Source organism: Ranitomeya variabilis, chromosome 4 (assembly GCF_051348905.1).
Source record: "Ranitomeya variabilis isolate aRanVar5 chromosome 4, aRanVar5.hap1, whole genome shotgun sequence".
NCBI lineage: Eukaryota > Metazoa > Chordata > Amphibia > Anura > Dendrobatidae > Ranitomeya > Ranitomeya variabilis.
This window is the reverse complement of record NC_135235.1, coordinates 206,328,099-206,337,286: the sequence shown is the minus strand read 5'-3', so window position 1 is coordinate 206,337,286 and position 9,188 is coordinate 206,328,099. Positions and strand designations below refer to the sequence as shown.

At 39.8% G+C, this 9,188-nt stretch overlaps 1 protein-coding gene across 1 annotated transcript; it reads right to left on the bottom strand.

Annotated features, from left to right (window-relative positions):
• Positions 1-2,946: 2,946 nt before the first annotated feature.
• On the bottom strand, positions 2,947-8,696 carry LOC143768620 (galactoside alpha-(1,2)-fucosyltransferase 2-like). Its single transcript, XM_077257264.1, has 2 exons — positions 8,578-8,696; positions 2,947-4,425 (listed from the first exon to the last, which is right to left on the bottom strand). Exon 2 carries the CDS (start codon positions 4,392-4,394, stop codon positions 3,333-3,335), a length of 1,062 nt encoding a protein of 353 aa, XP_077113379.1. The 5' UTR covers positions 4,395-4,425; positions 8,578-8,696; the 3' UTR covers positions 2,947-3,332.
• Positions 8,697-9,188: the final 492 nt, after the last annotated feature.

Here is a 9,188-nt window from a genome sequence, read left to right as displayed (position 1 = left end):
ACATGGTGGGGATATCTAAAACATGGCTGGATGAGAGCCATGACTAGGCTGTTAACTTGCAGGGCTATAGCCTTTTCAGAAATGACCGTACAGATAAGCGAGGGGGTGGGGTGTGTCTGTTTGTAAAATCGACCTTAAAACCCATCCTGCGTGATAATATAGGTGAATCTAATGAAAATGTAGAGTCCCTGTGGGTGGAGATAAGGGGAGGGGGAAAAAATAATAAATTACTGATAGGGGTTTGTTATAAATCTCCAAAAATAATGGAAGCAATGGAGAATATCCTCGTAAAGCAAATAGATGAAGCTGCGACTCAAGGAGAAGTCATTATTATGGGGGACTTCAACTACCCTGAAATAGATTGGGGAACAGAAACCTGCAGTTCCAGTAAAGGTAATCGGTTTTTGACAACTATGAGAGACAATTACCTTTCACAACTGGTTCAGGACCCAACAAGGAGGGGGGCACTGCTAGACCTAATATTAACCAACAGGCCAGACCGCATATCAAATATAAGGGTTGGGGGTCACTTGGGGAATAGTGATCACAAAATAATAAGTTTTCATGTCTCCTTTAATAAGATGTGTAGTAGAGGGGTGACAAGGACACTAAACTTCAGGAGGGCAAATTTCCAATGGATGAGAGAGGATCTTGGTGCAATTAACTGGGACGATATCCTGAGACATAAAAGTACACAAAGAAAATGGGAGACATTTATTAGCATCCTGGATAGGACCTGTGCACAGTATATACCGTATGGGAATAAACATACTAGAAATAGGAGGAAACCAATATGGCTAAATAAAGCTGTAAGGGGCGCAATAAGTGACAAAAAGAAAGCATTTAGAGAATTAAAGGAAGTAGGTAGTGAGGAGGCATTAAATAAATACAAAAAATTAAATAAATTATGTAAAAAGCAAATCAAGGCAGCAAAGATTGAGACAGAGACTCATTGCTAGAGAGAGCAAAAATAACCCCAAAATATTCTTTAACTACATAAATAGTAAGAAACTAAAAAATGATAGTGTTGGCCCCCTTAAAAATAGTCTGGGGGAAATGGTGGATGAGGATGAGGAAAAAGCCAATATGCTAAATGACTTTTTTTCATCAGTATTTACAAAAGAAAATCCCATGGCAGCCAATATGACTAGTGATAATAATTCCCAATTTAATGTTACCTGCTTAACCCAGCAGGAAGTACGGAGGCGTCTAAAAATCACAAAAATTGACAAATCTCCGGGCCCGGATGGGATACACCCCCCGAGTACTGCAGGAATTAAGTACAGTCATTGATAGACCATTATTTTTAATCTTTAAAGAGTCCATAATAACAGGGTCTGTACCACAGGACTGGCGTATAGCAAATGTGGTGCCAATATTCAAAAAGGGGACAAAAACTGAACTCGGAAATTATAGGTCAGTAAGTTTAACCTCTACTGTGGGTAAAATCCTGGAGGGCATTCTAAGGGATGCTATACTGGAGTATCTGAAGAGGAATAACCTCATGACCCAGTATCAGCATGGGTTTACTAGGGACCGGTCATGTCAGACTAATTTGATCAGCTTCTATGAAGAGGTAAGTTCCGGTCTGGACCAAGGGAACCCAGTAGATGTAGTGTATATGGACTTTTCAAAAGCTTTTGATACGGTGCCACACAAAAGGTTGATACATAAAATGAGAATAATGGGGATAGGGGAAAATATGTGCAAGTGGGTTGAGAGTTGGCTCAGGGATAGGAAACAAAGGGTGGTTATTAATGGAGCACACTCGGACTGGGTCACGGTTAGTAGTGGGGTACCACAGGGGTCAGTATTGGGCCCTCTTCTTTTTAACATATTTATTAATGTTCTTGTAGGGGGCATTCAGAGTAGAATTTCAATATTTGCAGATGACACTAAACTCTGCAGGGTAATCAATACAGGGGAGGACAATTTTATATTACAGGCTGATTTATGTAAGCTAGAAGCTTGGGCTGATAAATGGCAAATGAGCTTTAATGGGGATAAATGTAAGGTCATGCACTTGGGTAGAAGTAATAAGATGTATAACTATGTGCTTAATTCTAAAACTCTGGGCAAAACCGTCAATGAAAAAGACCTGGGTGTATGGATGGATGACAAACTCATATTCAGTGGCCAGTGTCAGGCAGCTGCTACAAAGGCAAATAAAATAATGGGATGCATTAAAAGAGGCATAGATGCTCATGAGGAGAACATAATTTTACCTCTATACAAGTCACCAGTGCGACCACACTTAGAATACTGTGCACAGTTCTGGTCTCCGGTGTGTAAGAAAGACATAGCTGAACTGGAGCGGGTGCAGAGAAGAGCAACCAAGGTTATTAGAGGACTGGGGGGTCTGCCATACCAAGATAGGTTATTACACTTGGGGCTATTTAGTTTGGAAAAACGAAGACTAAGGGGTGATCTTATGTTAATGTATAAATATATGAGGGGACAGTACAAAGACCTTTCTGATGATCTTTTTAATCATAGACCGGTGACAGGGACAAGGGGGCATCCTCTGCGTCTGGAGGAAAAAAGTTTTAAGCATAATAACAGACGCAGATTCTTTACTGTAAGAGCAGTGAGACTATGGAACTCTCTGCCGTATGATGTTGTAATGAGTGACTCATTGCTTCAATTTAAGAGGGGACTGGATACCTTTCTGGAAAAGTATAATATTACAGGGTATATATATTAGATTCCTTGATAAGGCGTTGATCCAGGGAACTAGTCTGATTGCCGTATGTGGGGTCGGGAAGGAATTTTTTTCCCCATGATGGAGCTTACTCTTACCACATGGGGTTTTTTTTGCCTTCCCCTGGATCAACATGTTAGGGCGTGCTAGGCTATGGGTTGAACTAGATGGACTTAAAGTCTTCCTTCAACCTTAATAACTATGTGTAACTATATGTAACTATATTTAAAGGGGTTGTCCGGTCTAAAATGAAAAATCTGCAGTCACTCTGTGTGACTGCAGACTTATGAATCACCCCAGCTGATGTGCTGTGCGCTGCGAGGATTCGCCGGTTTCTGAGCCAGGAATCACAGTGATGTATGTGACATGCATACTCCTGGGCCGAAGTCGTCCATTAGGCACGGCCATCCAATGGGTATGGCCTTGCTCTATACAAGTGTATGGAGTGAGGCCGTGCCCCCTAGAAGAGCATGTATAACGCATAAATCACTGCCATTCCTGGCTCAGAAACCGGCGAATCCTCGCAGCCCATGCCCTGGGAATTCATAAGTCTGCAGTTACAAAGAGTGACTGCAGACTTATCAATTTAGACCGGTCAACGCCTTTCACTTGAAAGAACTGGCATCCACATTTATACGATCCCCGTGTTATTTTCTTCTTTCTCTGCTAAAAGTGGAGACAAATCCGCCGGTATTCCAATCCATTCCGGCAGGTAAATAGCTTCATATTTAAAAAATGTCATCATTGGAGAATCTGGCATTGTAAAATTGGTGAGATAAATGGTTTCTCCTCCTGCCATATAGGAAGGCCAAAACCCAAAAGATCCAATGGTCATAATGGTATGGTTACAATGTGCCAAGACGGCAAAGTCATGGGCCGGGGAGGATTCTTTACCATCGCCAGCAAAGTGAACGTCTCCAAAAGAGGCATTAATATTCTCCTTACACCAAGGCATACCATTACTGGCCACCACAAAGAGGGGATTCGAGTACTTATGTCGGTAGTAGGCCATGGCCTTCTCCATATATCCTTTATCTGCTACAACTCCTTTGCGATCTGTTGGCATCACCTTAACATAGTCACCTCTGCGAACATGCACCCCGATAAAGGTGACATTTTTGCGATCTCCCCTCACTTGGGCGAGATATTCATTAGCTTCTTCTTTAAGATACTCATGGAAAGTGAATTCCTGGAGAATCTCATCTCTGATGTGGTGATAAAAGGTCCATGACCAAGGAGTGCCTGAAAACCGTACATGTTCATCAGAAATGTTCCGGTATTCAGGTAGCATCCAGTTTTTTAGCAGGTATCTCTTCCATTTCATGCGATTGGCAACCTCCAGTGGTAGAACCGGTACCTTTATCCTAAATAACTGGGATAACATATCGTGCATTTTGGGTAAGATGTAGGGTTGATGACCATTCATCTTGGCTAAAGCATAGAGGGTTGCGTATTTTCCCATTTGGCTTCCCAGTCTTCCTCCAGATTCTATAATCCAAGCACTATTGACTGGATGTGAAATTCTTTGTGGCCCTAAATATTTATCATTTTTTTCTTTATTATTCTCCTGGATGGTTTTCCAGAATAACGTTGACTTTAAATTGTCTATAGTGACGTATTCCCAACTGACGAAATTCAGGATGATGAAGAACAGTAATAAGATGATCACCGTCCATACAACACATCTCTTCATTGTCCACGCTCTCCCGGAGCCAATGATATCTCTATATAAAGAAAGATAAGAGAGAAAAATTAAGGTTCACCTTACTGTAGCAAAGCAATCACCTTTTATTAGTTTGAGTTGCAAACTTAGTACATTTTGTATTGGAAGGTAATCTTTACGTCAAAAAGCAGATTTTTGTATAATCTATGTGCAGCATAATGTAATGGCTGAGACCCTGATTCCTGTGATGTGTCACTTACTAGGCAGTGAGTTGTTGCTTCAATAAAATCAGTGTTTGATCCCTTAACATTTTTTTATCGCAGATCTGGAGTGGTGCTACTAATTTAATAAAACTGCCATCTTCATCTGTTCCCAGTGCCGCTTAAGCAGTTTGTAACCTGCCTGATCGCTCCAGTGTTTGCTGGTGATCCGGAAGTCACAACTCGCTGTATGTGTATGAGTCAATCAGACGTTGTGGTCAAAAGATGACAACCCAGGACCGGAGTGGTGCTGGGAAGAGCTGAAGACTGCAGCATGAAGGTATAAAACTAGGGAACTTAGATTGCTAGCACCACTCTGGCGGTGTTTTAATAAAGTGATGTGAAAAGTTTTATAACTTTTCATGCTGGAGAAAATTGTTAAAAGAAACTCCAAACTAAAATACATTTAATTACATTTAATTAGGGCGTTGATCCAGGGAACTAGTCTGATTGCCGTAAGTGGAGTCGGGAAGGAATTTTTTTCCCAAATGTGAAGCTTACTCTTTGCCACATGGTTTTTTCTTTGCCTTCCTCTGGATCAACATGTTAGGGCATGTTAGGTTAGGCTATGGGTTGAACTAGATGGACTTAAAGTCTTCCTTCAACCTTGATAACTATGTTACCTTACCCCCCAAAAAAAAAAAAAAAAAAATATTAAGTATTTATGATCTGAATACCTGATAATGAATTATACTATTCATCTGGAGGGTAAAAAAATGAATTGAACTACAATGATGGGTTTTCTTTAATTTTTCTTTTCTCTGCATAGTGGTGCTTCCAGGGAACTGTAGCACAACTCCACTTATCTCAATGGGGCTGTGAGTGGCGGTGTCAGTGTGCAAGTAAAAAAGAAGGGAGAAAACAAAAATAGAAAGTAAAGTGTTTGCCGGCACTGCTGAGCAAAAGCAACAGGATAACAGAGTTTGGAAAGAGTGGAATTTTATAGACAACGCATTTTGAAGATGTTCTAACTCCTTCATCGGGTACAAAATACCGGCATTTCAGGGACTGTGCTACGGGGACTTGTTTCGTCCCCAGTTATGCAAAAAATAAGAAATTCTGTGGAGGCATGGTTAAAAAGCAATGTCTGACTTTCATTTGTTCATTTTTATACATTTCTTATTTATTATTACTTTTGTCAGATTCAAGTTATTCCTGTGACCATTGTGGGTTTTTCTGTCATTGAATTTTGACCACGTGTATACATTGTTTTAAAAAAGAACTGGTTAATGTAATAAATCTGTAAGAGTGGTGGACTGTACTATCGTGTTCCTACGCCTGAAGATGACAATCGCTCTTTGCTGTATATTATGATGTGAATAGTGTCATGCGGTTTTACCTATATTTTGACCACCTCTCGTGTCTCCCCTTTTCCTCATAGTTTGTAAGCTTGCGAGCAGGGCCCTCATTCCTCCTGGTATCTATTTTGAACTGTGATTTCTGTTATGCTGTAATGTCTATTGTCTGTACAAGTCCCCTCTATAAGTTGTAAAGCGCTGCGGAATATGTTGGCGCTATATAAATAAAATTATTATTATTATTATGTGAAGTGTGAACTGTGCATTGCAGCGTACATCTTTTGATATGGTAATGTATAATGTACAGAGTGTGATAAGCATTGTTAGTATAATAGCCATAGTGTGCAAGGTGACTATAGGGAATACAGAGTATAAGATAAGTGACTTAATACATAGGTTAAGTTTTAAGACATAGGGTAGTGACCAGAGTATAAGATAGACTCTGGTAAGTATAATATGTTTAATGTATAATGTTTGTGAAGGAGGTCTGCCAAGCAACATGCTGTAGGGACAGACATAGTTAGAGTTCAGGACTAGTCCATAGTCCAATATTCAGAATATTAATTTCTCTTAAGTATCAGCACATGTGACCGCCGGCAGCAGCAGGAAGCCGCTGGCTGACAGTGCGCGCTACTGAAGAGGAATGGATACTCACTGCGATCTCTGATGAACTCCCGGTGAGTATTCCGGCAGCTGTGCTCGCTCTGCTTGTGAGCAGCGGATGATGTCCCTGCCATGCGCCGCTTACTAGCATTAAGCAGCTGTTGGCACCAAAGCAGGATGCGGCGACTGCGAGGGAGCGGAGGAAGGTAAGAGTAAAGGTTTGGTTTTTTTAATCTTTTCTGATGGGGACATGGATACCAGGACTGGGATGGGGCCAATCATACCAGCAAGGGGATGGGGCCAATCAATCATACCAGGATGCCAGGAAAAAATGAATATTGATTGCCCTCCACGCCCATGTAAGAAGATAAGAAGAAAGAGCGCAAAGTATAGTGCACACAAGGCGATGATATATCAAAAAGCGGCTTTATTAACAACAATGCCAAGTTAGACAGCAAAATACAATAAAAAACATTTAAAATTGTGATGGAGCGACATGCAAGACAATGCAGGGCAGGTGAGAAAGAAATGTGCAAACAATACAAAAAATATTGAATGTTCACAGAAACAGTCCACATACCACATAACATGGCAGAAACAATATATATAATAAATTTAAAAAAAACGAATTAAAAAAAAAATGCTCAAAAAGGAAGTGGCCTCCAATGTGCAGGACCGTAAAATAAGTGTAGGGTGATATTAAACTAGTAAACTGTATATGTATATTGGTATTAACTTCATACATGGCATTTTTTTGATTAGTAATTTATATATTTGCATATTTTTTGGCTCTTAGGAGTGTGCTCCCTGGTCCAGGACCTATAAATGATAGCTTTCCTATCCTCTTATTTACTAGTTTAATATCAGTTAGGAAATCCCCAACTCTATTTTTCCAGAAATCTGAATCTAGTTTCCTCATTGCGCTAATTTGCCGACACGGTCACAATTTTATCCTTGTCATTTCCCGGGTGGGACATTTTGTCCCTATTTACCTAACACACTATATGCCCAGAATATCGAGTTTTATTGATGGAAATCCAACATGTTAATGATAAATTCAAGTACATAAAAAAAAATTTTTTATGACAGAGGGAGTTTAAACATTAATGGGACCAAGCTGTACAAAGAGTGTTTGCAGTGGGCGCTGGGATTTTCTATAGTTAAGCATTCTGGCTTCCCAGTATGCAACTTTACAAAATTGCAAATGTCCCCATTTTCTCCAATCCTTAGCGTGCTACAAATATACTTTCCTGGAGAGGATCGGTAGAGGAAGGAACAATAACTGGTTTAAGGGATTAAATGCCAATTTTCTTCCAGAAACAATTCTATGATTTTTCATGAGTAGTTTGAGTTATTGCTGCTCACTTTCGTTAGGACTTATTCACACGTAGATTTTATCATACATTTTTTTTTCTGCTTATTTTTTCTTCGAGGGAAAAATGCAACATTTTACAGTAACAGCAAAATAAATGAGATTTCTAAACTCTCAATCACAACATACTTTTATTCATGGGTTTTTTATGATGCTTTTTCCCATAAAAAATGCATCAAAAATTGGTCAAAAATGCATCAAAAACACAAGTCATTTCAGCGGCATTTTTTAATTGTCAAAAAGCAAATAAATAAATAGCGCATTGTTTATGCTACATGTGGACATGCCTTCAATGTGAATTGTGAATAGCTGCAAAACCAGATACTATCTTTGCATTTCTGGAAGAAGACAGTAGGCAAACCATTTAAAAAAAAAAAAAAGTTGTGAGCTTTGCAAATTAGTAAAATTAGAATTTTTTTTTTTTTTTTTTTTTTAAGGACAGGTCTTAAAAAATGCATGTCCGGTGCTATGTCAATGGAATCATGGAAATGAACGTGAGCCATGGAAATCTCTAAAGTTTTACAGGTAGGAAATAGTAATGGCCCCATGCACCGAGCCTTCTTCAATAAGTCATACAGCGCTATCCTGGGACAATCCCCTTTAATGGCGTTTTCGTTTGTTAACCTGAAGAATTCTGACCTGCTGAGAAAAATGTAATCAAGGAGTTTGTAAGAACTTACTTTATGCTTTATAAGTCTGAAAACATTCCAGTAACTTCCAGTAAATCCTCGACGTTGGTGAGTACAGGAGACAGGATTGCAGGATTTTACAATGTTATCTTCCCAGGTGTATATCACTTATTATGCAGATAGAAATAAAGTTAATAGTTAACTATACCATTGGAAAAGAACCATCATAAAAGAGGTTATCTCATGAAAGGGAATGTATCAAAGATATTGATGACTTATCCTATAGATACGTCGTCCATATCAGATTGGTGGTGGTCCGACATCTGGCACTCTGTCCAATCAACTCAGGCAGGGTGTCTTTCCGACTCACTATAGAAATTGAAATCAATGAACAGATTGGTTAGATGTGTTGGGCAGCTATGTCTATTTTCCCTGACCTTCCCAGAGGTGCCGGGAGTCATATTGATGACTTACCCAGAGGTTAGCGCTCAGGCATCATGATGGCTCAGTGGCTAGCACTGCTGCTGTCCAATGCTGGTGTCCTGGGTTCAACTCAATCAAGCCACAGACCCAAATGAACCTGAGAACTGGAGAGGTGGGACTGGCAGCATGCCAGCCTCAAAACATAACCCCTCAATCACCAAATACACAGGATGCCATGA

What these genes read in the sequence shown, in the direction of transcription:
- LOC143768620 (XM_077257264.1), bottom strand. Translation starts at nt 4,394, where the DNA reads ATGAAGAGATGTGTTGTATGGACGGTGATCATCTTATTACTGTTCTTC.